Source organism: Artibeus jamaicensis, unplaced genomic scaffold (assembly GCF_021234435.1).
Source record: "Artibeus jamaicensis isolate MK-2021 breed Jamaican fruit bat unplaced genomic scaffold, CSHL_Jam_final contig_588, whole genome shotgun sequence".
Lineage (NCBI taxonomy): Eukaryota > Metazoa > Chordata > Mammalia > Chiroptera > Phyllostomidae > Artibeus > Artibeus jamaicensis.
The window spans coordinates 2867673-2895077 of NW_026521895.1; the positions used below are offsets into that span (position 1 = coordinate 2867673).

General features: G+C 34.3%; 1 protein-coding gene and 1 long non-coding RNA gene across 9 annotated transcripts in view; one reads left to right on the forward strand and one right to left on the reverse strand.

The window, feature by feature from the left end:
* Positions 1-27405, forward strand: part of HECTD1 (HECT domain E3 ubiquitin protein ligase 1) — an 85736-nt gene that overhangs the window by 44381 nt on the left and 13950 nt on the right. For 3 of the 8 annotated variants that reach the window (XM_053670505.1, XM_053670502.1, XM_053670503.1), the window contains exons 13-30: positions 492-714; positions 1229-1492; positions 1591-1667; positions 2855-2989; positions 3657-3803; positions 5246-5340; positions 6596-6701; positions 9291-9425; positions 10006-10145; positions 10417-10740; positions 12006-12172; positions 12267-12443; positions 15341-16177; positions 16857-17078; positions 21454-21587; positions 22379-22516; positions 24261-24417; positions 25566-25788. In XM_053670505.1, the coding sequence (XP_053526480.1) occupies positions 492-714; positions 1229-1492; positions 1591-1667; positions 2855-2989; positions 3657-3803; positions 5246-5340; positions 6596-6701; positions 9291-9425; positions 10006-10145; positions 10417-10740; positions 12006-12172; positions 12267-12443; positions 15341-16177; positions 16857-17078; positions 21454-21587; positions 22379-22516; positions 24261-24417; positions 25566-25788 (3701 nt within the window). The remainder of the gene's footprint in view (positions 1-491; positions 715-1228; positions 1493-1590; positions 1668-2854; positions 2990-3656; positions 3804-5245; positions 5341-6595; positions 6702-9290; positions 9426-10005; positions 10146-10416; positions 10741-12005; positions 12173-12266; positions 12444-15340; positions 16178-16856; positions 17079-21453; positions 21588-22378; positions 22517-24260; positions 24418-25565; positions 25789-27405) is intronic. The other 5 variants (XM_037161606.2, XM_037161608.2, XM_053670504.1 and 2 more) reach the window with 5 other exon arrangements.
* On the reverse strand, positions 20309-22453 carry LOC128628198 (uncharacterized). The gene is made up of 3 exons (XR_008392530.1): positions 22381-22453; positions 21205-21366; positions 20309-20813 (listed from the first exon to the last, which is right to left on the reverse strand). It is a non-coding gene; the product is annotated as an uncharacterized LOC128628198 (long non-coding RNA).

Consider the following 27405-nt stretch of genomic DNA (forward strand, 5'->3'; position numbering starts at 1 on the left):
AAAATGTTTTAGGATACCAGGTTAGACAACAGTATTTACAAGTTTTTTTTAATAATGCTCTAATTAGAAGATTTTTATGATCATAGGAATAACCCACTATATTTCATTCTCTTGGCTAAGGGTGGAGCCCTACAGTTTAGTCTTAGGAACTTCTCTGGTGATTCTGCTGGGTTTGGATACCATTTACCTAGTCTAAACATCTATTTTTTACAAATAATCAATTAGGCCCAGAGAGGTGGGGTAGACCTAATCCATTAGTCTTTACCACTACACTGGGAAATATAAGTCATTCCTTATATAAATTTCTTAACATTTTTAGGACTTATTTATAAGATTTAGTTGAATCAGAATATATATTAAACTATAGGCAATTGAATATTATTTTCACATCATTTTTAATTCTAAATTTGATTCATGTTTGTGTTTTAAAAATACGAGTATTTGGAATAGAAATTATTTTTCACATTTCATTGAAAATTTTACACATTTAGGAAGATGAACCTCAGGAAGATGCCAAAGAATTGCAGCAAGGTAAACCATATCATTGGAGAGACTGGTCAATCATTAGGGGAAGGGACTGCTTGTATATATGGAGTGATGCAGCAGCTTTGGAATTATCTAATGGCAGTAATGGATGGTTCAGATTTATCTTGGATGGAAAACTTGCCACCATGTATTCAAGTGGTAGTCCTGAAGGTGGATCAGATAGTTCAGGTAATATTTGTTTCTATTAAAGTGTTTTACTAGCTTCTGTAATTTGGATAGTTTGTTTTTCTGCCTATATTTTGCTGTCATTGTCATAGAAGTAGCATATCCTTTTGATAATAGACCTAGCTTCTTTAATATCAGCAGAAATAAGTTGTATCATGAAATCATTTCATAAATGCCTTTCGATTGTGTGAGAAGTAGTACTGTATCTACTTTCATCTCTACAGTCTTTTAGTTAAAGCTGCCTTTGTCTTATAGTGATGAATTATACTTATGTGATGTTGTCTCAAGGTATAACTTCCCAAAAGCCTTATACCTTAACAAATTGTGGCTGTAGGATTGCATTTATGCCTGAACCTAAATTTATCAAACCAGTTGGGGTATACCAAAGAAACAGACTCCGCTAATTAAGTTCTTAAAGTAAAGTTGACATTCCAGTGGGTAGTTTTTGTTGATAAAAAAGAAAAAAGGAATATTTGAAAAGAGTGAGGTTTTAAAGCAATCATTTTTGTCTTTATAGAAAGCAGAAGTGAATTCTTAGAGAAGTTACAAAGAGCTAGAGGCCAAGTAAAGCCATCTACTTCAAGTCAACCTATACTCTCAGCACCAGGACCCACTAAACTCACTGTAGGGAATTGGTCACTAACATGTTTGAAAGAAGGAGAAATTGCAATTCACAACTCAGATGGTCAGCAAGCAACAATACTGAAAGAAGATTTACCTGGCTTTGTATTTGAATCTAATAGAGGAACCAAACATTCATTTACTGCAGAAACGTCTCTGGGTAAGTACGTAGGTATGTAAGTTTAGCAGATAATAATAAATGAATATATTAAATTGCAATAATAAGTGTCTTCTGAAATGTCCTTTTTTAAAAATAAGGTTCAGAATTTGTGACTGGCTGGACTGGCAAAAGAGGCAGAAAACTGAAATCTAAGTTAGAAAAAACAAAGCAAAAGGTAAAGTTTTGGTTTTGCTGGGTGTTTTTAAACTCTTACACTGTATATAAGTTTGCATGATAGATTCTAAGCATTTAAAAAACAGCCATATAACAAAGTTGCTCTAATGTAACATAGCTTTAGTTTTCTTTTTTCTGTGTTCATTGTTTTATTTTCCACAATGTATATATACTTATCACAGTGTAAATACAATTTCCATACTTACAGTTTTTCTACAGTAGTCTGTTGAATAACAGGGGGGATTGGATGCTGGCCCATGTGTAGTCAAAAATTTGTATGCAACTTTTTTTAAAAATTACTTATTTTTATAGGGGAAGGGAGGGAGAAAGAGAGGGAGAGAAACATTGATATGTGACCGGTTACCAACTGGGACAACCCAGACATGTGCCCTGACCAGAAATTGAACCAGCGACCTTTTGGTTTACAGGATGATGCCTAACCTACTGAGCCACATGAGTGAGGGCAGTCTGCATGTAACTTCTGACTCCCTCAAAACTCAGTTGACCCTTTGTATCTGTGGGGGATTGGTTTTAGGACCTAGGATGCTCAAGGCACTTACACGGTATGGAGTAGAACAATGCATACAGTTAAGTGTTGGAATCAGCAGCTTTCCAACTGTGCATTGAAAATACTGTATTCCATCCGCACATGGTTGGATATATAGGTAAAAAACCTGAGGTGTCCTGGCTGGTGTGGCTCAGTGGATTGAGCACTAGCCTGTAAACCAAAAGGTCACTTGTTTAATTCCCAGCTAGGCCCCATGCCAGTTCCCCACTTGGGGCCATATGAGAGGTAACTGATGTTTCTCTCCCTCTCTTTTTCCCTTCCCCTCTCTCTAAAAGATAAATAAATAGAACCTTAAAAAACCACACACACACAATTTTTTTACAGGTTATTAAATTTGGTTTAAACGAAGTAAGTTCCATTTTGGTATATGAATACAAAGTTTAAATAATCAAATTAAAATGATGAGGGGTTTTTTTTTGGCACCGCTAAAATATAGAGTAGTTTTTCAATCTTTAGAACCTATTGACATATATGAATAGAAGTTATACCATTTTTTGGAAGTTGTTAATGGCACAAACATCTTAATTATAAAAGTTGCAAGTGTGTGTATATGTATGGGAAGATTTGGTAAAATTATTAATTGTAGTGAAAATTTACATTTGTTACTTTAATTTTGATAGGTACGAACAATGGCTCGTGATTTATATGATGATCACTTCAAAGCTGTTGAAAGCATGCCTCGTGGAGTGGTGGTAACACTGAGAAACATAGCAACTCAGTTAGAGTCATCTTGGGAACTTCACACAAACAGACAAGTATGTTAGCCTCTGGATTTTATGACATGCAGTGATCTTGGTTTTGTTTTTCCCCCTTTAATCTTTGTATTATGGATTTTGATTAGGGATAAGCAGATTATACCCATGAGCTAAATTTGGTCCATCACCTATTTTTATATGACTTTGTGAGGTTAGGATGATTTTTGTATTTTTAAATGGTTGAAAACAAAAGTAAAAATAATGATCATGATGCCTGAAAATTATGTAAGAAAGTAATGCCAATATCCATAAGTAGTTTTATTGCTTACACTATGCTTATTCACTTATATATAGGGTGGGTAAAGGTAGGTTTACAACTGTAATACAAATAAATACAATAACTGATAATTAATAATACAAAAATAAATTGTGTTTCATGTACTCACAACTGTAAACCAGGTCTTGCCCACCCCTGTATTGTCTGGCTGCTTTGGTGGCTACAGGAGCTGAGTTGATGGAGAGCACGTAGCCTGTAAAAGCTGCAGTATTTGCTCTCAGCCCTTTACAAAAAAGTGTGCTGACTCTGGTTAGAAAAAATTTGCATTAATAATTTGAACTTCCTGATTTTATTTAATATCTAGCTTATTTTCATGGTAATTGATGTTTTGATAAGTATAAAGCCCTTTTATTTTTTTATTGTCTTTATTAAAATTGTTTTTTCTTTTAGTGTATTGAGAGTGAAAACACTTGGAGAGATTTAATGAAGACAGCTTTAGAAAATCTAATTGTACTTTTGAAGGATGAAAACACAATTTCACCATATGAAATGTGCAGTAGTGGCTTGGTGCAAGCACTTCTTACTGTTTTAAACAATGTAAGTTTATGAAATAGTACAGAATGAAGTATATAGTTTTAAAAATCATTTGTAGCTACCCTTTTGGCAGAGTGATATTTACTTTGTTTTGACAAGAAGTATTAAAAGCTGAGTAATAAATACTAGTATTTATAATTTTCCCGCCTCTACTTTAAGTTACATTTTTAATTTGAATCAATTGAACTAAATAGTTGAGTTTATTTAAATGTTTGTGTTATCCCATTATTTGTTTAAGATTTTGTTAAATAAAATACTTGAGCCTAAGATTTAACACTCTGCTCCAATTTCCTCATAAAAAATAGAGTTAATCTTGCTGTGGCTGGTGTAGCTCAGTGGATTGAGTGCGGGCCTGCGAACCACACGATAGTGGTTCGATTCCCAGTCAGGGCACATGCCTGGGTTGCAGGCCAGTTCCCAGCAGGGGACACACGAGAGGCAACTCTACATTGATATTTCTCTCCCTCTCTCCTTCCCTTCCCCTCTAAAGATAAATAAATAAAATCTAAAAAAAAAAAAAAAAAGAATAGAGTTAGTCTTAAGACCTTCTAAATACCTAAAGTTATTGTGATAAAATTTTTCATTATTTTAATGGAACATCATGTATATTTATTGTAACAATTATAACAAAATTGTGGAAAGTGAAAGTTTTGTCTTTATTTTAGTTCTCTTGGCCATTTAAATTGCTTGATCTTAATCATTGTATGTGGTGATACACTAAAGATTTACTTTAACTTCAGTCAGTCTCATATCTATTAATTTTATCATTTGCATTCATTTCCGCTTATTAAGTAATATTGATACATTATATAATGTCACTTAGTAATGTCTGTGAAGTCATTGTTTTTATAAAAGCAGTTTTTTCTAATAGTAATTAAATAGCAATATTAAAATGTAAAATATCCATTATAAATAATCTGAAATCATTTTGCATATGCTTTGAGACAAACTGATTTAACAGTGTAATTGCTCCTCCATTATAACATTGAAGAATGAAGGAAAAAATCCATGTATTTGTTAGCTGTGGTCTAGTAGTTGTATAGTTAAAAGAATTTTAGTTTATTTGTTTTTTAAAAGATTGTTTTCATTTGTTTTTAGAGAGAGGGGAAGGGAGGGAGAATGAGAGGGAGAAAAACATTCATGTGTGAGAGGTACTTTGATCAGTTGCCTCTTGCATGCCCTGAACTAGGGACCTAGCCCACAACCTAAGCATGCACCCTAAGAATTGAACCAGTGACCTTTCAGTTTTCAGGCCAGCACTCAAACCACTGAGCCACAGCACCCAGGGCTACAAAGAATTTTAATGGAAAGAAAATAATGGTTTCAATTAGATTATAATGGTTATTTTATAAATATCAATATTCATCTTTGTTGTATATGTTTTTGATAATTTTAGTAACAGCCTTAAAACTTTTTTCGTACTTTCTCCTTTTTGTTTTCTTTAGAGCATGGATTTAGATGTGAAACAAGATTGTAGTCAACTGGTAGAAAGAATAAATGTTTTTAAAACAGCCTTTAGTGAAAATGAAGATGATGAAAGGTAAATGTCCACACTTCTTTTAATTTGGTATTTACAGTGTTTACGATATAGATATATTTACTTTAAAATACAATCTAATAGTGTTTATACACAAATAGGAAATTTATTCAATAAAGATGAAAGATTTTTAAAGCAAATTTAAGTTACAACTGGAACTCTGAACACTGATTAAATATTTGATGATATTAAGTATTCATTACTTTTTAGGTGTGATAATGATATGATTTTTATATTTGAAGAATTACTCTTTTGTAGAAGTACATACTCGAAATATTTCTAGACAAAATGATATGTTTTCTGGCATTTTCTTCAGACTATATGGGAAGGAGAGAAATGGGTGGGGATGTGGATAGAAATTGATTGGTTATTAGTAGATAATAGTTGAAGCTGGGTGATGGGTTGATGAAGTTTCATTTTACTATTTTATTTACTATTGAATGTGAATTTTAAAAATAATTGAAATTCATACTAATTTTAAATACCATTTTAAATGAGTGCATATTTCACTTAGTGGATGTATAATAATGTGAACATTATTATATTAAAATTTTTAGCTCTTTGCAAATTATTTTAATATTAAAAATATTTGTCTCAGTGAATGCATCTTATTACATAAATTCCTTTAAGTGATGTTAATGAGTTAAAGATAGATGACTTTTAAAGTTTCTTGATACAAATTTTCAGATTATTTGCCAGAAACTTTATCAATGTTATTTTGCCAACAAATACCATCATTTCCAAAATTTTTCTGTTTTGTGTATTCTTCTATATATGTCAAATACAATAAAAAATTTTAAATTTTATAAAACTAATAAACTTCTACTTTGAATGCAGTGGATAAAAGTTTTCCAAGAAAAATGCAATTTTTAAAAAGATTTTGTTTATTTTATTTTTAGACAGAGGGGAAGGAGGAAGAAGGGGAGGGAAACATCAATGTTGGGTTGCCTCTCGCACACCACCTACTGGGGACATGGCCCACAACCTAGGCATGTGCCCTGCCTGAGAATCGAACCAGTGACCCTTTGGTTTGCAGGCCAGCAATTGATCCACTGAGTCATACCAGCCAGGGCAAAAAATGCAATATTCTTAAGGAAACTGATTTATGAGAGTATTTTAGCTTATTCAGATGTAGTGTAATTCAAAATTAAACTTTTTTTTGCACTAATAAGAAAGTAGAGATCTATATGAGGTTGGTCATTGCCATTTCTGTGTGAACTTTTGCATGAAATTATCTAAAAAACTCTTCTTTTCACAGTCGACCAGCAGTTGCATTAATTCGAAAATTAATAGCTGTACTAGAATCTATTGAACGTCTACCTCTCCATTTGTATGATACACCAGGTTCTACATACAACCTCCAGGTAACCATGAAAAATGTAGTCACTACTTATTGCTGAATGCTGTTAGGAGCAGTCTTCCACTTTTCTAAAAAACATAAAAATTTCATTTTTTGTTAAATAATGATTCTGCTTAATCAGTAAGGACTTTAACCCTAATGCCACCAGATTGTTCTTTTTGATGACTCGAATATATTGGCATTTCAATTTTATTTTGTTTAATCAAGTTGCTATAGGTTTTCAATAAAATATTTATCATAAGTAACATCATATTTGGCAGTTCATAAGTGGAAAAAGATTTGTGGAAAAGTAGAAAAAAAGGTCCTTTTGTTCTAGAATTATGAGTTATTTCCCTTCGTCTCTGTGTGTCAAATGTGTAAGCCTAATTGTTTTTCTTGTTTTCTCCGTGTTACTGGTTAGAGCACGATGGCCTTCCTTATTCCTACTGACCCTTTCAGACATCTGTCATTATCATAGGTGTTTATAAAAAGCTCATTTCTCCCTAAATGTTATTTGTTTGACATTTGCATTTACTGATTTAATTATTCTTTTGTTAGTTACTGTGATCCAGGTATGAACAGACAAATATTCTCACTGTTAATATCTTCATCATGTCTTCTATGGGTTACTTTAAGTATTTCCCAGCAGGTTCTTTGGTCTTCAATCTTGCATGAGTCTACCCTATACTGCATTCCACTGCATGGGATAGTTTTGTTTTAAATACTGCCTTTAATAAGTGACCGAGAATCTATATTTGACAAAACAATGCCTACTCTAGGTAAAAACTTGCCGTACTTCTAAGAACCCACCGATGTTGAGGAAGCTATGAGACTCCCAGACTAGAGAGTTCGTTTGTCTAGAAAGTTACAGTGCAGTTAGTGCACTTCACATTGTGTATGTATTGAACAAGACGTTGAGGTCTGCTTTATTTCATTTCAGACAGAATTATAGAGAGGAATTAGTTGAGATTTCTACAAAAATGAAGCTACCTCACACTGCTAGTCTCCTACTTGTTGCTTACTAAAAATTTACTGAATTGGAAGCTATCTTGTATCTTTAAAAGTTTAGGACCCTGGTCAGGTTGCTCAGTTGCTTAGAACAGAGATCCCCAACCTTTTTGGTACCAGGGACCGGTTTTTCTAAGGACTGGGGTGTAGGGGTAACAGGAGGCAGAGCCCAGGCATGGGGGGTGGTTGCAGGGTGGTCAGGAGGATACCTGTTGGAGACCCAGGGCTGGGGACCTCTGGGTTAGATTGTTGTCCCAATACATCAAGATTGTGGGTTTGGTCCGTCAGGGCACGTGAAAAAATCCACCAGGCAGTGGATACATAAATACATGAGACGACAAATTGATGTTTCTTTCTCTCTCTTTCCTCTTCCCCCTTTCCCTCCCTCCCTCCCTGTTTCCCTCTCTACTCTTTCTTCTCAGCAAAAAAAAAAAAAAAGATTATTAGCTGTAGATTATTTAATGTATTCTAGTTTTACAGGAGCAAGCTAATTAGTACTTTTCATAATTTAACTGGAAAAATACAGGCTTTAAATTAGAGATGTAATACTTCTTTAAAGTGTTTTGTACCATGTAAATATTGAGTCGGCCCAAAAGTTTGGTTTTTTTCCCCAAGATGGCTTTAGTCGTGCATAGTTGTCTTTAACTTCATGCAAAACAATTTTGTTAGATTGTATTGTGACAGCTGTCATATCAATGAATGTGCATTTAAAAAAAATCGAAGTTGGTGAATTTTTGTATAGCCATTCTAATATTGAAGATGGAAGAAAATGTGGAACATATTGGGCATATTATGCTTTATTATTTCAAGAAAGGTAAAAATGCAACTGAAATAGAAAAGATTTCTGCAGTGTATGGAGAATGTGCTGTGACTGACTGAACATATCAAGAGGGGTTTGTGAAGTTTTATACTGGAGATTTCTCACTGGACACTGCTCCATGGTTGGGTAGACCACTGAAGTTGATAGCAGTCAAACTGCAACATTAATTGAGAACAATCAGTGTTATACACTCAGGAGAGTGCTGATATACAAAAAACATCCGGATCATTAAAGTTATTGATGAAAATGAAAAATGTATCTTTTATTTTATGGAAGAAACTAAATGGGCTTTTTGGCTAACCCAGGATATTTGAAGTTGTTTGGAAATTTTATTATTTAAAAAAATTTTTTTTAAAGATAAAAAATTATTTTTAGAGAGAAGGGAAGGGAAAGAGGGAGAGAAAGATCATTGTGTGAAGGGGACATGAGAGATGTCGAGATTGGTTGCCTCTCGCCACTCACAGCTTGGGCCTGTGGCCCGACAGGGAATCAAACCAGTGACCTTTTGCTTTGTGAGACAGCACCCAACCCTCTGAGCAACACCCAACAGGGCTGTTTAGAAATTTTAAATAGTTAACTTGTTTGTTTCTTGAAAGCCAATATCACTTAATTCAGAGGACCTTTATTTTAAAAAAAGAAGACATTTAATAGAAAACAGACATTGATCCTTTATTTATAGTTATACTTTATAAATTTGAATTACTGTGTTCATGTAACAGCCCCTTTTTTTACAATTGTAAGAAAATGCAAGGTATTTTCTGAAGCATTTTGGTCGTTTCTGTGTAGATACTTACAAGAAGATTAAGGTTTCGGTTGGAGCGTGCCCCTGGTGAAACTGCATTGATAGACAGGACTGGCAGAATGCTGAAGATGGAACCCTTAGCCACAGTTGAATCTTTGGAACAGTACCTCTTAAAAATGGTGAGCTCTGCATAGGCATGGCAAAATGACCAATCTCTGCTGTGGTTTAACCCTTTAGAAAAGTAATTTGGGCAGTATGCTTCTGGAGTTATGCTAATATAGTTTGATCTGGTAATTCTATTTTTGGAATTTACTTTAAGAAAATAATCTTTATACATTATAAATGGTTTCTTCATAAAGATGTTTATTAAAATCACTTGCAATGTTGAAATAGTGAACAAAACCTTAATGTTAATAAAGGAGTATCTAATTAATGACTATTTTCATTAATTGAATAATTAATAAAATTAATTATTAAGTAGCTATTAAGATGTGTAAAACCTGATAAGAGAAAAATGTTTTTGTATCATATAATCAAGACTTTGTATTATTGTAGCTGTTGAAATAATAAAGAAATACTCCATGATATTTAGTGGGGTACTTTAGTTGTGAAATTTTCTATTTTTGTTTTTATTTTCCTAAATATTGTTTACTTAGTATTTATTATATTCCAAACACACATTAAAGGGATAAGAAAAGAGTGGGCAGTATGTTTTACAATAGCATTATTAAAGTGTCTTTTGTATTTTCTTTGGTTTAGGTAGCAAAGCAGTGGTATGATTTTGACCGATCTTCATTTGTTTTTGTTCGAAAATTAAGAGAAGGCCAAAATTTTATATTTCGGCACCAGCATGATTTTGATGAAAATGGAATCATTTACTGGATTGGGACAAATGCCAAGTAAGTCATTCTACTTAAGGTAGAGTGAAAACATTGACCTGGAAAAATAATTTTAGGTAATAGAATAAAATTTGAGTACCTGTAGTTGAAGGAATTTTGTCTCATAGGTGAAATTTAAGACTCTAAATTAATTTTTATGAAGAAAGATCTTTAATAGTTAATTGTAGAATTTTTAAAGTATATATAATTTTATGTGGAAAAAAGCTAATATGAATAAATGCAGTTATTTTAATAGTGTTAACCACTAGTATTTTCTTATTTTTTTGTGTAGAACTGCATATGAATGGGTAAATCCAGCTGCTTATGGACTTGTAGTAGTAACATCGTCAGAGGGAAGAAATCTACCTTATGGCCGCCTAGAAGACATATTAAGTCGTGATAATTCAGCTTTAAATTGTCATAGCAATGATGATAAAAATGCCTGGTTTGCCATAGATCTGGGTCTCTGGGTGATACCATCGGCATATACACTTCGTCATGCTCGTGGTTATGGAAGGTCTGCCCTGAGAAACTGGGTTTTCCAGGTATCCAAAGATGGACAGAACTGGACTTCTTTTTATACCCATGTCGATGACTGCAGTCTCAATGAACCAGGGTTAGTTGAGGCATCTTTGTGGATTGGAAAACTCAGTAAAGAGCTATGTTTGTTTTTTAATTGTATATGCTTAGAGCTCTCTTCTTTGTGAGATATTGACGCAAGGTTTTCTTTCTAAAAACATCACTTGATAGTACAATTTAGGAATTATAAAACTTGAAAAGCTGACTTTACCAAAACTTTGTGTCAAAAGCTTTACACTAAACATTAGTAGAAAGCTGAGCATGTTGTTAAAAAAAAAGGGGGGATGGTGGGGATGGGGGGCAGGGTGGAGGGAATGAAGGGGGGAATAAACAACTTAACACATATCATTTTTTAAAAGAAAAAGAAAAAAAAAGAAAATGATGCAATATGTGTGTGTATGTGGCACACTAATAAAAACTAAAAAGCTTTTAAAAAATAATTTATTTTTTAGAGAGGAGGGGAAGGAGAAAGGGAGTGAAACATTGATCATTTGTCTCTAGTACATGCCCTGAATGGGGATGAACCAGCAACCTAGGCCTGCGCTCCGACCATGAATTGAACCGGTCACCTTTCGTTTTTTGGGATAATACCCAACAAACTGAGCCATACTGGTTAGAGCTGGAAATGGCTTTTTACTAAGCTCTTCATATATTAACATAATAATTGTGAATGTTCAACAAATTAACAGTGGCTTATTGCTGGTTATTGAATTATAGCTGATTTTTATATTTATATTATGTTTATGTATCTCTTTTCCTAAATTTTATACTTATATATAATTTTTTTTAAAGACAAGTTTAGTGTGACATTTCTAAAATTTTAGTTCTAATATGTATTAATTGTGCATTGTGGCATATTTTGAGGGGTAGGTAGAATGTGAAGTTAAATTACTTTCTGTATTTAATGTAATATGGTAGGAGCTTCTTAACTAGGATTACTAGATAATATTTTCAAGCTTTAACATTAATATGTAAATACATCATTTAAAACTGGAATAATTTTAAAAACCCTTTTCATCATAAAAGCATATTTGTTACTCATAAAACAACTTATTTTAGATTTTATTAATCATAAATTTCTATGAGTCAAATTAATAATTTACATTTAAATATTTCATATTTAACTTTCTTGATACTATATTTCTCACTTTGATTTTTTTAATCTTATGTAAGAAACTGTTCACTGAGTGTGAAAGTTATTTTTCCTGTAGTTCTTTGTTATGTAAAAAATATTCTGCATCTTAAACATCTTTTCATTTGTTTTAAAATGTTACACAATTTTTTCCCTTAACACATCCACAGGTCTACAGCAACCTGGCCTCTTGATCCTCCAAAGGATGAGAAGCAAGGATGGCGACATGTGAGAATTAAACAGATGGGAAAGAATGCTAGTGGTCAAACTCATTACCTTTCACTGTCCGGATTTGAACTTTATGGCACTGTCAATGGAGTATGTGAAGATCAGCTAGGTAAGGAGATCATGGTAGGTTTTTCTAAGTTACTAAAACAGTTATATTTATCTAATGTGATTTTGTTTTTATTTCTCTAATTTTTACCTTACAGGAAAAGCAGCTAAGGAAGCAGAAGCTAATCTTAGAAGACAGAGACGTCTAGTGCGCTCCCAGGTTCTGAAATACATGGTTCCAGGGGCTCGTGTGATCAGAGGCCTGGATTGGAAATGGCGAGATCAGGATGGCAGCCCGCAGGGGGAAGGCACGGTCACCGGGGAGCTTCATAATGGTGAGTAGGTGCTCAGCATTAGTGGTGTGGAAATCAGGCACTTAAATAACAAGGTGTTTTGTTTTGTTTTGTTTTTTCCAATTTTGGGATAATTTATAAGTGTAGAAATGTCTTGGCAATATGTAGAAGAACTAATTTATTGTTTTCACATAAAAAGGAAAAAATAATTTTTTTAGAAATATGGGAAGATTTTAAATACTAGGTTTTGACTCAAAACTTACTGCTAATATTTTGAAGTGATTAAGAAGCTTATATAAGTTGAATCCATTCAAGGTACATTTTCTGTTTTTTTTTAAAGTTTATTATTCATAAGTTTTATCTTTATGTTAATTTCCTATACTTTTCTCTATCTTGTTAGCCTGACAGGAATCAGGAAGTGATTTTTTACTCTATTTTAGGTCACGTGGTAGAAAAAGAATTAAGATTTTTAGTTACTGTTTTTCAATAAAGCATAGAACAAGAATTGTAGCCTTTTCATTTATTAGTAGATTATAAAATATTTCACAGTGTTTCTCAGACCACCAACTTTTTCTTTGGACTTTTAAAACTTTTCTAAACTTCTGTAATGGTTATCTTTTAAATCAACTTCATTTAAAACTTTTTATGCTGTAGATTTTAGGGAACTTCATACCTATTTAATAAATTGCTATTAATTCCCACAAGCAACAATTATGACTAATATTTTAATAACTTAGAAGGCTCATGTATTAGTGGATATTACCTTAACCAGTGGTGGGTTCTTCGAAGTGATGGTGCTTGGGAGTATGATGATCATTTAATAACAATATGTTCATGTTGTTTGTGAGCAGGCTTTAATTTTTCATTTACTTAGATAAGCTCTTAGATTTTACTGCTTTTAAAATTGGTTCTTGAATTATATTACTTCCAAATGCATTTCTCTGTAGTTATACCCTAATTGAAAAGCATTGTTGTTGGAACATGTTAACAGTGAGTTAGCTTATATCTAACTGCCAAGATTCATAAAGACCTATAATGAGATGGCAATAGCGCCATTCAACTCAGAAATTTCAAGTGTTCTTGTTTTTGGTTATCTTAGTGATTCCTAGTTAATACTTGAGTTCTCCTAAATTGTTTTGGCTTTTAATTGTGTGGGCTAGTTAGGGAAATGTGAATGCAATTATTTTTCTTGGCCGGAAATCAACTGAAGCAACCACATAGGAAAATTGGAATCTTACAATTTCAGAATTTAGGGTATAAGAAAGTTTTCTTTTTGTTCTGGCTGGTGTAGCTCAGTGGACTGACCACAGGCCTGCGAACCAAAGGATTGTGGTTCGATTCCCAGTCAGGGCACATGCCTGGGTTTGTGGGCCAGGTCCCCTACAGGTGGTGGGTTAGAGGCAACCAAATGATGTTTCTCTCCCTCTCTTTCTCCCTCCCTTCCCCTTTCTTTAAAAATAAATAAATAAAATCTTTTTAAAAATTTATGTGTTCGTAGGGATATCTAATGAACATATAGATAATATTTTTCATTAATTCTACAAATATGAATGCCTGGTTATATAAAGATACTTTGTTAGACTTCAGGTATACAATGGTCAGCACCAAAGAATGATTCCCTTATTTTGGGTGAAACAGATAGCTATACAATTACAAAGTTTGATAAGTACTATGAAAAAAATTATCACTGTGTTTTTGGACCAATTAATACAATGCAAATATTATTTTTATTTGGGGTTGGGATATGTTTTTGAACCTTTACTTTTCTCACATTTTTCCATGTTGCAGAAGAGATAGTTAATTATTATTTCTTCAGAGGTTATTTCAGCCTAAAGAATAAATTGAGGCAATTGAAATCTCATGTAAACTAGATTATGTAGATTTGGGGCAGTTTTCCTCTCAAAGAACTCAAAGAGAATTCCCACAGGTAATTCAATGTTGCTCATAACCCTCTGAATCTCATCATACACATAGATGAACTTGGTGTGCGTGTGTATGTGGGGGTACATGTGTATGTGCACATATGTGGGGGTACATGTACGTATGGCTAAAGGACTTTTAAACTTGATAGACTTGTTATACCCTAAAAATAAACATTTTTGTGTGTTTTTCTATGAAGTGAGTTAGTTTATAACACTAAAATGAGACTGTAAACTTTCTATTAGTTTCCTTTTTAATAGGTGCTTTATTTTACTGTTTTTGGAAGTTATTTGCTTTAAAAAATGAGTATCACTTTCCAAGTACAAGTAAATATAGATTGAATATCATTTTGCTCATTAGTTCTTTACACGTCTAGCTTTAGCATATAGGTTCTAGTAAAAGAGCTTGCATACTTTTAAAATTTTGCTTTTAGAATTTCCTGTGCTTATTCAAATTTATTAAACTTAATCATAAGAGAACCAAGTAACCACCGAACTTTGAGAACACAACCGAAATGCTAACTTAATGTAATTTGAGCTATTGACCTAAAATTTCTACAGTGATATATGAATATTTTGTCAATTATAGGATTTAGCCCAAACTCAGAAATTAATGGTAAGCCAGCACTTTTTTCTGTAAAGAACAATTTAACCACATGATTATATTTAGCAACTAGAAAAACCTTTTACTTAGATTTCATCTGTGTTGCTGAAGTTGCAGTATTTTACCATTTGTATCAGGTTTTTATTTTACAATTTTTAATGGTTCTTCCCCTTAAAAGATACCCCAATAGATGTAAACTTGCCCCTTACATTGTTTTTAAGTATCAGCAAAGCGAACAATACAGAAATAATAGAAACGAAAGGAATAATTTAGTTTTAATTGGCAGACCTTAAATGACTGTAGAAAGTCCGAGAAGTACAACACTGATGAAAAGCTGATCCCACATTGTGGAGCTACTGTCTGACACGCTCCTCTCTGCTTTCTGCTGGGTCTCACAAACTCCTGTCCCTTTCCAGGCTGGATTGATGTCACCTGGGATGCTGGTGGCTCAAACTCTTACCGTATGGGCGCAGAAGGAAAATTTGACCTCAAGCTTGCACCAGGGTACGACCCTGATACAGTGGCATCACCCAAACCTGTTTCATCCACTGTTTCAGGCACAACGCAAGCATGGAGCAGCTTGGTGAAAAACAACTGTCCAGACAAGACGTCTGCTGCTGCAGGCTCCTCAAGTAGAAAAGGAAGCAGCAGTTCTGTGTGTAGCGTGGCCAGTAGCAGCGACATCAGCTTGGGTTCGACCAAAACGGAACGGAGATCAGAAATTGTAATGGAACACAGTATAGTTTCAGGAGCTGATGTCCATGAACCAATTGTTGTTCTTTCATCTGCTGAAAACGTCCCTCAAACAGAAGTAGGGTCATCTTCCAGTGCAAGCACCAGTACCTTAACAGCGGAAACGGGAAGTGAAAATGCTGAAAGAAAGTTAGGCCCTGATAGTTCAGTTCGTACTCCTGGGGAGTCTAGTGCAATATCCATGGGAATTGTTAGTGTTAGTTCTCCTGATGTTAGTTCAGTATCTGAGTTAACTAATAAAGAAGCAGCTTCACAACGACCCCTTAGCTCCTCAGCAAGTAACAGACTGTCAGTGAGTTCTCTGTTGGCTGCTGGGGCCCCAATGAGCTCTAGTGCAAGTGTACCTAACCTGTCCTCAAGAGAAACATCTAGCTTGGAGAGTTTTGTAAGGAGAGTGGCAAACATAGCACGGACTAATGCCACGAACAACATGAATCTAAGCCGAAGCAGCAGTGATAACAACACTAATACTTTGGGGAGGAATGTGATGAGCACAGCAAGTAAGTGAGCTTTTCCTTATGGAACCCAATGCCTTTTCCACTTTGAGGGATGCAAAGTAGGGTTTCTTGTTCAGTGGGTTCTGGCTTCAGTCTTTAACTGATCATTAACCATGTCAGATATAGCTCCATCAACTTTAGCACTTCAGGAATATGAAGTTAAATTCTATAGAATCATGTCTAAAAAATTTAAGTGTGATAAAGAATCTCTTATTCTGAAAGGATAAAACAATAACACTCTGATTTTCACTCCTCAACAATAAATCATTAAGTACAGTTGTATGAGGAAATAAATGACTATTAAACAGTCAATTGAAATTAAAGCATCACCTGGTATAACTTTTACTTAGGTCCTAAATTGTTAACTGCTAAAAGTTATATCATTCTAATTTAAGCTACTAATGGGTCAAAGTAGTTACCTTGGAAAATATTATTGGGAATTATCGCATTGCTTAATTTCACTTTAAAAAAAGCTTGGTTTAATTTTTTGAAAAATAATAGTGCTATAAAAATAAGAATTTTTAGTTGGATTTCAGTTGGGTTCCCAAAGTTGTTGCTTTTCATCCATTTAATAACTTAGTGGTTCATGATCTTATTCTTTTTCCTAAATATACCGTGTAGTTTTTGTAAAGTTTATACAATCCTACCTGTTTGTACTGATCTGCTTCACTTTTATCTTTAGCGTCTCCTCTGATGGGTGCTCAGAGTTTCCCTAATTTGACCACACCGGGTACTACATCAACAGTGACTATGTCAACATCCAGTGTTACTAGCAGCAGCAATGTAGCTACAGCAACAACAGTTTTGTCAGTTGGTCAGTCGTTAAGTAATACTTTAACCACCAGCCTCACGTCAACCTCCAGTGAAAGTGACACAGGTCAGGAAGCAGAGTATTCCTTATATGGTAAGTTATGCTTTAAAATATTTAGATATTTAATACAGTGATGCTTTTGTGATGTTTTTCTGCTGGGATTTTAACTTTTGATTAGGAAAGAATTACTGTCTTAAATATAGCATCTTATAAGATGAAAAAAGTCATAATATGAGGGACTGTTAAGAAATTATCAGATTATAAAGAGACATCTAGGGACTTTTGTGTATCATCTTATTTTGCCTTTTGTTATTAATGAAGTTTTGTTTAAACAACCATAACAGATTTTATAAAGAGTAAATATAAATGAAAATAAAAATCAGCTGGTCCCTATTTCTATCTTCTAGAAATAATCACTGTTATTTGATGCATACAGCCTGAGGTGTGTATTCTCTCCTTAAACAAACAAAAAAAAAGGATTATACCCTTTCCAGATTTCTTTCTTCACTCATTTGTGAAAATATTTTCACATTGTTGGTGGGTTTCTACTATTTGAAATGGCCAAATATTCTTCTGTTTGACAGTATGATTATTATTTAATAAGATCTGCATTTTGGATATTTTAAGTTATAGTTTTTTATTACCATAATCATTATTATGAATGAGCATCTTTGAATTATATTTTTGTATATTTCCTTAGCATGAATTCCTAATTGACTAGTTGCTGAAATGCCCTTTCACATCAGTATTGTTTTGGAATACCCTGTACCGTAGATCCTTGATATCAGTACCTGTTCTTTTTAAAAATTAGTTTTGTGCCCTGGCTGGTTTAGCTCAGTGGGTTGAGCATGGGCTCTGAACCAAAGGGTCGCCGGTTTGATTCCCAGTCAGGGCACATGCCTGGGTTTGCAGGCCAAGTCCCCCAGTGGGGTTCACGGGAGAGGCAACCACACATTGATGTTTCTCTCCCACTCTTCCTCCCTCCCTTCCTCTCTCTCTCAAAATAAATAAAATTAAAAAAATTAGTTTTGTTAATTTCAAATACAAGAAAATTTATATGAAGATATATTTTAAGTACTATTTTATGTATCTCATTTTAATATTTTCTTTTTTTCCTGAGAATGTAGCCTCTCGTACAAGCCAAGAATTGGATCTGACATTTTCTGATTTTAGGAAAATCATTACATTTCTTTTTTCTACTTTGTTTTTTAAATATATGGCTAGCAAATTAAGATGATGATTATTATCTTCATTTGCTAGCCATATATTTAAAAAACAAAGTAGAAAACAGAAATGTAATGATTATTGTGAATTTATTGAATGAGCTGTTTCCCACTTCACTTTTTCTCATGAAGACCCTCTCCTTACTCATTTGTTAATACGTTAAAGTCAAGGTTTAGTTCTTTATCATTTGAAGGTTAAGAAGGTTATGGGTATGCTGATGGGAGAGAATATTAAAGAGCCAGGGCTGCTTGTTGCCTTTTAAAAATTGTTAGATGATTAAAACTTCCTTTTTTACATTCCTAAAACTGGAGGACTCTATTTTATAAAATAATTTTTGTATATGCAGATTTTTGCTGTTAACATTTTGACGGACATGATTTGATTCTGTGGTATGGTCAAATCTATGAAATTAAGGAGCTTGTAAAAATTTCTTATACTCTGATAAAAAAGGGAAGTTGAGTAAAAAAAATAAAACCTCACTTCAGTGAATTGTGACATATATGAAGTTAGATGATTTGCATTTTGGTTGGTGTAGCTCAGTAGATTGAGTGCCAGCCTGTGAACTGAAGGGTTGTCAGTTTGATTCCCAGTCAGGGCACATGCCTGGGTTACAGGCCAGTTCCCAGCAGGGGACCCACAAGAGGCAACCATACATTGATATTTTCCTCTCTCTCTCCTTCCTTTCCCCTCTGAAGATAAATAAATAAAATCTTAAAAAAAATACATTCTGATTTCGGAATATTGAAGTGCTGAAAAATGTATACTTTCGAACCTAATTGAGTATAATATCAGGCCTCTTCTACTAGTCATCCAATAAAAGGCATTCACTTTTTAGTCCCATGTAATTATTAGATTTAAAAATACGTATTTGGTTCAGAGGTCTGCAGATGCAAGTGTCTACTAAATAATTATAAATTGTCTTCTGGATGTTCTGTTGGAATACAGTGTATACACTGTATTTTCTTCTCTTTTTAAAAAATTTTCACCCGAGACATGCTTACTGATTTTACAGAGGGGGAAAGGAGGGGGAGAGAGAGGGAGAGAACATTGCCGTGGGAGGGAAACATTGATTGATTGCCTCTCCGACGAGCCCTGACCACTTTTGAACCACAGCCCAGCCATGTGCCCTCACCAGGCATCAAACCCTTGACCCTTTGGTTTATGGATGATGCTCCAACCAGCTGAGCCACACTGGCCAGGGATATGCTGTCTTTTTATGAATAGATTTTCTTTCTAGATCCAGTAAAAAAAAATTCTGTTTTAGTCCCATTATTCCTCATTTTGTTTTTAGTTCTTGTGAAGAACAGCTTGTCAGCATCTTCTTTATGTGAGACAGAGTACATTTGGCACAGTCTTCATGGGGGGGTAAGGGAGCGAGATCCTGAGAAGGAGGGAGTTAAAGGGATCCAGGTTTGTTGAGCTTCTTATGTGCTAGATAATATGGATAATACGAAAGTAGTACACACATTATTCCATAAGTAGGCATTGCCCTTATGTAGTCATTACCATTAAGTAACTTGTCAGGTCACATAGCTAAAGCAGGTCTCTCTGATTGACTTACTTCGTTCTTTTCCCTCATAAGATCTTCTGCAGTTCCTATTGATGTGTTCATTTGTTTGTTTTTAAATGCCTCTCTCTCCCTTAAGTCCTACTACCGCAGTAGAAATGTACTGCCTAACATTTGGAATACATTCTGATATGCGCATCATTAGGCACTTTCATCCTTGTGCAATCATGATAGGGTGCACTTACACAAACCTGAATGGTGTGTGTGTATGTATCACCTTCTATACACCTGGGCTATATGGTGTATCCTGTTGCTTCAGGCTGTATACCTGTATTAAATGCTGCAGGCAGTTACAGCACAATAACAAATATTTGTTGTCTAAACTTAGGAAAGGTACAGCACAAATACACTGCAAAAGATTTTTAAAACCGTAAGTGGAACTCACAGGACTGGAGCAACTCAAGTTGCTCTGGAGGAGTCATTTGGTAAACTTAGGCTACACTAAATTCATAAAACATGAGATTAAATAAAGTACAAGAGAAAATAATTAAGAGACGTGTTAAACACAAGATGTATGAGGCTGCTGCTGGTGTAAGACTGTTTTACAGCCAATGTTTTTATAAGTACGCTCTAATAAAAAGTATAAGGTAAGCAAATACATAAATCAATAACACAGTCATTTATTATCCTTATCAAGTATTATACACTCTACCGAATTGTATGTGTTGTACTGGCAATGCAATAGGTTTGTTTATACCACAGTCACCACAAACACGAGTACTGCATTGTGCTCGGACATTATGACAGCTACTTCATTGGGTGATAGGGGTTTTTCTACTCCATTATAATCTTAATGGGACCACCATCAGATATATGGTTTGTTGCTGTCATTGACCAAAACGTTGTTACGTGACACCTGACTACGTAGCTATAGAAGATACATGTATAGTACAGAGAGAGGGAGGAAGGATGGGGGGGAGAGAGGCAGACAGGCAGGCAGGCGGAGGGCAACAGTGTGAGCCTGCAAGGGAGCAGGCTATGTTCCTTCCAAGGTTTAGCATCTGGAAATATCTTCAGGATGGTCCAGTACATAACAACTGAAAATGAAGACATGAACATCTTTATATATTTTTAAAAATTCCTCCACATAAAACTCATTACTACCATTTCAATGGCCAAAGCCATAAAGACACAGTCCCAATCCCAGCTACCAAAAAACATTTTTGATATACTGTATGAATGACTATTTTATATCATTATTACAGTTAAAAATAACATGGCATCAGAAAGTATTTAACTATGTGGTTCACAACTCTACATATATCAGGTGCCTAACACAATTCTTGGCCCATAGTAGGTACTCAATAGGTATTTGTTGACAGTCAGTGACTCTGAAGTGTTTTTTCTCTACCACGTCATGCTAACTGTGACTTATGCAGAGACCGATATTGATGGTTGTTATTTTTTAACATAGGCTATAGCGTTTACCTTTTATGTTATGATTTTATAGATTCGGGTTTAGTTTATGGTTATTCCTTGTTGATTTCTGCCGTGCTTGTGACAATTTACCAAGTCTGTCATCTTGCGTGTGTGGTAGAAGAAGGGTGGCATCACCAAGTGTAGTCTTTATACTTGTCTCTTGAATTTTACCTTTGTTTTGAAAAAGCAAAACACAAAGTTATTTTGTTATGCTTTGTTAATTGTGTTGAGAGTAAGGTTGTTGGTTTTGTTTTCTAGATTTCCTTGACAGCTGCCGTGCCAGTACTCTGTTAGCTGAACTAGATGACGATGAGGACTTGCCTGAGCCAGACGAGGAAGATGATGAAAATGAAGATGACAATCAGGAGGACCAAGAATACGAGGAGGTTATGGTAGAGAGAGAGTCCCCCATTCTGTTAACTAACATAGGGTATTAATCATTGAAATGAATAGAGAAAAAGCAAAGTCCTAGTTAAAACTTCAAAGCAAGGAAATAAAATGCTTTTAATATGAGCATTTATGATTCTCTTCTGAAAGAAAATAAGTTGGTTGTTATATTTGAAAAATACTACAATGTCACATGCCAATGTTTTAACATGTTTAAAAGTATGAAGAACTGCACTAATTCTTAAGAATATAATTTTCATGGTTCTTCTACAATAATTGTACATAGAATTTTTTAACACCTACCAGTTTGAAAACAGTGTCTGTGTTCTTATCAGTCCTTAGGCAGAGCTGTGGGGAACAGGCATAGAAAAAGTAATTTGCCCTAATTATTAAGCGTTAAGTGGAAGAGTGGGGATCTACACTTAGGCGATATGATCCAGAGTCCCAATATTTAGACACTATAATTGTCTTTGAATTGAACTTTTGCCTGGAAATACTCTTTACTGTAATGTATATTTTTATTTCTTTTTGTGAAATGTTATTAGATTTCAAAGAGCTTTATAAGTTGAATTTTAATGGGGCAAAGAATGAAATGTTTTTAGTATGATGCTTAGGCAATAGTACAATAGCATTTTTTTTTGCGAAGGTTACTATATAATGCATGATGAATTTAAAACACAAAGAGGGCTAAGGAATATGAAGGTTTTTTATGACTTTTGGTAATACGGGTTGATAGTTTTAGGTCAAGGCTGAATGAGGATATATATAGATCAAATAATTAGACATGTCTGTACATACTTTGAAAATTCAGATTCTGAGACGTCCATCCCTGCAGCGGCGAGCCGGCTCCCGCTCTGATGTAACACATCACGCTGTCACCTCACAGCTGCCACAGGTTCCTGCCGGAGCAGGGAGTCGACCTATTGGGGAACAGGTAATATCTTCATATTTATTTATCTTCCCTACTGTGTATTTTTCCCCTTTTACAGTAAAGCACCAAACAAATGCCTAGAAAAATATACGGGGAAAGGACAGAGAGCTAAAACATAGAGTTAACGAGAAGAAACTTCTCCAACTGCTTGAATTCTATATTCCAGATAGAGTCCAGATAGCTCTAGTATAGTGCATACAAGAGTTTCATGGAATCTCTTCCCCATGTCTCAATGCAGAGAAAAGAGTGGCATTTCAAACTCAAGGTGCTTTTCTGCCCCTTCACCTGAAGAAACAAAAATCCTTCTAGAAGAACCTTGGTTTTCTTTCCTACATTTTTGAACTGCAAATACCTGGTCATCTTCAAGAACTCTTGTCTAGCCCTGGCTGGTGTGGCTCAGTGGATTCGGTGTGGACTGCAAACCAAAAGGTTGCCAGTTCGATTTTCAGACAGGGCACATGGCTGGCTGTGGGCCAGGTCTCCAGTGTGGGGGTAGGGGAGAGGTACAAGAGGCAACCACACATTGATGTTTCTCTCCCTCTCTTTCTTTGTCCCTTCCCCTCTCTCAAATAAATAAATACATAATCTTAAAAAAAAAGAAAGAAAAGAAAGAAATCTCTTCCCCATGGTCTTTGGTTAGCAGTAATATTTACTAAAATGGTTAATAGCTGTTATCTAAGACTTATAGTTTTCATAGTATTAGTAGAGGTAGTCATTTTAGTCCATTTTCCATTAGTCTATAACCAATAATATTTATTAAGTGGTAGGCATTTTTTTTCAAGACTTTACATGTGTTAACTAACTCAGTCCTTTCAACACCCTTTGATAGTTATTAATTAGCTCCAATTTTCAGATGGTGATTTTAAAGTTCACACATAGAAGTTTTGGATCCAGGATGAAAATCCAGACATTCTGGCTCTAAAGCTGTTGGATGGCAATGTGATTTGTGTTGTAAAAGTTAATTTCAGTTACATGTTCCAAATATAGGGAGCTATATATGTGTGTAAGTATGTACATAATTACTTAAATTACTACATCAGACATTTATAATATTTACAGTTCACTGATCTCTTTTTTGTTGATACTAAAAGTGAAGGAGAGGAGAAAATATTTCTTATAAAAACTTTGATTATGGAAATTTTCAGACATGTAGGAAGTGATGTTAAATTAGCAACACTTTGTCAAACTTGTGTGATCTATTTGTCCCATAATAATTGAAAGCAACTCCAAATCATTATATGTATTTTTGTATGTAATTTAATACATAATGCATTTTGTATTGAAAAAAATGCAATTTACATCTTGTAAAAAGCTCCTATTTAAAAATAATTGTAGGTTCACTGGAAGATACAAAGATGGTAAAGAGGTCTTTTCTGTGCCCTTGGCCCAATTCTTCCAATGATTACATCTTACACAGAGTACAACAGGAAAACCAGGACATTGACACTGGTACAATGAATATGGTTCTTTGTCATTTTATCTCATGTAGATTTGTGTAACCAACACTAATGCAACTTACTTTTGATACACTTAAATTAAGAAATGTAGGTACTTATGTTTATGTTGGCTTATTTTGTGCTCAAGAAATATGGCTAAGGAGATACAATAGCTATAAAGAAGAACTTAAACATGGAGATACAATAGCTATAAAGAAGAACTTAAACATGTACCTTATTTTATAGACAGTACATCACTTTCACAGTAATGAAGTTTTACAATGTTTGTATGTGAAATTTTACTTTAACAGGAAGAAGAGGAGTATGAAACTAAAGGAGGACGCCGGAGAACGTGGGATGATGACTATGTGCTAAAGCGGCAGTTTTCTGCTTTGGTTCCTGCTTTTGACCCTAGACCAGGTCGTACTAACGTCCAACAGACAACTGATCTAGAAATTCCACCTCCAGGTACAGTATATTTTAGTTTTTGTGAATTAATTTTAACAGATACAAATAAGATAATTATATATAATTAGAAAAGTAATAATGCAGGTTATAAATAAAAGTTTTTAGGAAAAAACTTATCAGCTACAAGTCCTTAAAAAATAAAGACTTTTAAAAAGAATAGATGCAATCTTTTAAAAACACTGTTGTATTTATGTAACTGTAAAAGCAAGGCTTCATTTAAAGATGGATAATTTGTATTCTATTTTCTACTGGATCAAAATTGCTAAGGATGATTTCTATTCATCTTTTACCCTGAACAGCTGTATAAAGGATTCAGTTAGGGCCTCCGGAGTCAGTCAGGCTCAGTGGCAACACTGTGTCATACAGCTCTGGTTTGCATTTGGTAGGTACCCTAATGGCTCCCCAAAGATAATGTAGATCCTAACCTCCAGAATATATGAATATGTTACCTTTACATGACAAAAGAGATTTTGCAGATATGATTAAGTAAGGATTTTGAGATAGGAGATTATCCTGGATTATCTGGTTGTCCCCACTGCAATGACCAGTGACCTAATAAGAGGGAGAGGGGAGGAGCAGAGTCAGAGAAGGGGATCTGACTAAAGGTACAGTGGCTGTCATGCAGTGACTAAAGTGCTTTAGAAAACTCTTGTCTAATGATAACGGGGGAAAGATTCTTGTGCTAATAAAAAAGAAGAGAGTATACCACCAAATATACTATGAATCTGATTTTGTGTGTGTGTTTACCTCACAACCTGCTCATTCAGTATAAGCAAACATTGACAGGTCATTGACCAAAGTATGTGGTTTTTCTCTTTATGTAGAAATATGAATACTTTTAGTGTTCTTATTTATAAAAATGTTTCCAAAATATTCATACAGTTAGCATGTTTCCTAATAAAAATGAGATTCATATTATATGCAAAAGTTATACTCTGAACTTCTTTAAGTAATGTAGGTGTATTATTCCCGTTTGAAAAAAAGTAAGAATAAAAATGTTGAGGCCAGTAGATTCTTCAGTAGCTGACATTGTTAACTAATGTATGATAGTAGGGTTTAGATTTCATGTAGTCATGTCTCCTAGTGGCGCGTTCTTTCTGGATGGCTTGTTTTACTGTAATTGTTTTTCACATTTTTCCCATTTTTAGGAACACCTCATTCAGAACTCTTGGAAGAAGTTGAATGTACTCCATCACCTCGATTAGCCCTCACTTTGAAAGTAACGGGTCTTGGAACAACTCGTGAAGTTGAATTACCACTCACTAATTTTAAATCAACCATCTTTTACTATGTGCAAAAATTGCTTCAATTATCCTGTAATGGCAATGTGAAATCAGATAAACTTAGACGTATTTGGGAGCCAACATACACGTAAGAGATTTTAATTTAAATTTTTAAGTATGTATTTTCATAGTATATGAGCCAGGAAGCAGTATATTTCTGTATTTGGACTATAGGAATGGAAAAGATTTGATTTTTTGTTCTGTTTGTTTATAGGAACACATAAGATCATTTTTGACCCCTGATGTAGAAAGGTTAAGATTTACAACTGAAAGGAATTTCACAAATATAATCAAAACTAATTCCTCACATAATAATTGTTCAACTGTTTGACTGGGATTGTGTATGAAATACTAAATATTTTCTACTTGTTACTTGTTTTGGGGTCTGTGAGTTAAATTTACCTCCCTTTTGTTTCTTCATTCAACAAATGATTATTAATGACCTTGGGCAAATTTATTTAACATTTTAATACCTCGCTTTGCTAATCTGTAAAATGAGAGTGGTTGTGAGGAATCAGTGAATTAATATATATAAAGTGTATCAGTACTCTGTGATGGAGAAGGTGCTTAATATTACCTATAATTATTATTATTTATATAAAATATATTATTTCATACTGTATATATGAGGTTTTTCCAGAAGGTATCCATCCATGTTATATGAAAAATAGAGACATTTATTGAAGAAGATAGAAGAAACCTTGTACATAGGACAATGACCCCTCAGTCCCCTTCATATTAGGTATTTTGAGATGTCACACAGTTCTCTCAATCACCCTCAGCTTCCCCATAGTATTTTCCTGAATCTCATTGAGATTTCCTGATATCACTTCCCTCTCAAAAGTGATTTTAGTTTTGGGAAAAGACAGAGGTTGCAGGGCACCAAACCTGGGCTGTAGGTGGGCTGAGTCATCTGGGTGATTTGATGTTTTGCAATAAAACTCTGCACGAGACATGATACATAAGCAGGTGTGTTGTGATGAAGCTGCCAGTCCCCAGTTGCCCATAGCTGTGGCCTTCTCAATCATCTGCGTAGTTTCCACAGAGAAATGTGCAAGCTTAATGCAAAATTTGATGTAGATTCGTTGCTGTACTCACTCAGTAATTTTGAATGTGACGGCCACACAGTACACAGGCTCACTCAACTGCATCTACTGCCCCCACTGACTAGTACAGAGAAGTCATAATTGTTCATGCATGTGCATTCCAGTCCACTCTCCTTGGCTGCCAGGTTACATCCAAGTTGTGCAAAGCATTCATTGTATTAACAATGGCTGGGCCTTTTCTGGACAACCTCATGTATTAATTTATACATATTTTAATATTATGTCATAGTTATATAAAATAAATTTATCATTATCCTCATGTGACTTTATATTTGCTAGTATATTTTTTGATGTCCTCTTAACATAGACAATCTTAAGTAATGTCCAATAAAGTACTCTAGGTCCTTTTGAGATAGGACAGGTCATCATGCCAGTTTCTCTTTCTTCAATTTATTTATTAGAGTTTAAAATTTGATCTCAACTCCCTTACATGGTATTTCATATCTTTAAAAGTTCTAGGTTTTATTTATATTTTCTTTGTAGTAGTGCTAAATTTATAAACCACAACTCCTTTTCCAGAATAGGATTTCTGCTAATTTTCACTGTTTAACAGATATTAATGTTTTGTTCTCATAAGTTCTCCCTGAGTCAGTGCTTAA